This window comes from Sinocyclocheilus grahami, unplaced genomic scaffold (genome assembly GCF_001515645.1).
Source record: "Sinocyclocheilus grahami isolate Dianchi unplaced genomic scaffold, SAMN03320097.WGS_v1.1 scaffold2443.1, whole genome shotgun sequence".
Taxonomy (NCBI): Eukaryota; Metazoa; Chordata; class Actinopteri; order Cypriniformes; family Cyprinidae; genus Sinocyclocheilus; species Sinocyclocheilus grahami.
This window is the reverse complement of record NW_015507622.1, coordinates 84,116-85,535: the sequence shown is the minus strand read 5'-3', so window position 1 is coordinate 85,535 and position 1,420 is coordinate 84,116. Positions and strand designations below refer to the sequence as shown.

The 1,420-nt window shown below is 37.0% G+C and overlaps 1 protein-coding gene across 1 annotated transcript; it reads right to left on the bottom strand.

Annotated features, from left to right (window-relative positions):
- Positions 1-556: 556 nt before the first annotated feature.
- On the bottom strand, positions 557-1,400 carry LOC107575034 (transcription regulator protein BACH1-like). Its single transcript, XM_016261440.1, has one exon. It carries the CDS (start codon positions 1,398-1,400, stop codon positions 1,008-1,010), a length of 393 nt encoding a protein of 130 aa, XP_016116926.1. The 3' UTR covers positions 557-1,007.
- Between the last annotated feature and the right edge of the window lie 20 nt (positions 1,401-1,420).

Here is a 1,420-nt window from a genome sequence, read left to right as displayed (position 1 = left end):
CATTAATATAATAAAGAGAATTACAATGATTGTCCTTTGTGGCAGTGTACACGAAATTAATGCTAGGGCTGGAAATTAATCCAGGGGTCATTCCTGTTATGTAGTACATTTTCAAAAGTTTATATTTGAATAGAAATATAAAATTGACAATTGTTGCAGATTAAAGTCATATTAGTTTTCTTTCATGACAGTATTACAATTAATAAACTAAAAAGCATAAAAAGTCAATTTATTAAGAAATATTCCAAGTGCTTTTCTTTCTTTATTCAAAATATTTAAACCAAACTTGGTTACATTGTTTATCTTTTTATCGATATTTCCTTTGTCTTCACTATTACTTTCCACACTGTTAATCTGCTGAAAAATCCCTTTAACTAACAAAAGCCAGTTCTTTAATGACACGATTGTCCAGGAAGTGACATTTTTGGTGGGAAATCATACATCATATACATGTTAAAGTATTAGCAATTAATTCAAAGAATCTGTTGATGTCTTGTGCTATTAGTTTGTCTTTAAAATATTCCTCCCTGTTGGACAAGATTTTTAAAAAATGGGTATGATAGAATCAAAATATCAAAACATGGTTAAAAATATCAAAATTAACTTGAGCTAACTATCGATCTGTAATTAAACAATTATTTACAATTATATAATTAACACCTTATGAGCCTGAGCTTAGCAGAACATATTTCTGAAATACTTAAAATTGCAACACAAGCATATTTATTTTTTTAAGTTTCAGAGTTCAAAATGTGTGGCATAACAGGAATGACCTCTATACAGCAAACAAGGAATGAAAGGCATATCCGTATGCATCCATATAGCATTTCCATATGGAACTCCTGTTAATAGTGCAAATGTAGTCACGTCCATACTTGGAAACATTATGAAAGTGCTCCTACAAAGAAAGTCATGCTCAAAAGTGTAACTGACGGCAGCAGAAAGGTAAGCACCTGAGTAAAAATGAAATATCAGACCATTCCCAAGCTGCTTTGCTCTGTTGTACATCATGGAGCTGGATTTGAAACAGTGGTCTGAACGTTGTCTTGCAGGAAGGCAGTGGGCAAGCTGAGTGCTACTGTGTCTCCTTCAGGACATGTGTCTGCAAGAAAGGTGTCCAGGGTGGAGTTCCCATGGGTGTCCTGGTCTGGGCCAGCCAGGGTAGGAGAGGCCATGGGGGTGAGGAGGACGGAGGTGGGACAGTCGGAGGAGACGTACCTGGCCAGCGCTTGCAGCTGTTCGGACTGTGGCGAGGCGTCCATACAGAGGCTCTGACAAAGGCCTGAGAGGTTCTGACGTACATCCTCTATGCCGAGCTTCAGCTGGTTGTGATCTTCCAGTAATTTCTCCTTCTCGATCCTCTGATAAATGTGGAAACAAAAAAATGAAAATTCTGTCATTAATTACTCACCCTCATGTC

Excerpts from the sequence above, each read along its gene's own strand:
- LOC107575034 (XM_016261440.1), bottom strand. The coding sequence starts at position 1,400 with ATGACAGAATTTTCATTTTTTTGTTTCCACATTTATCAGAGGATCGAG.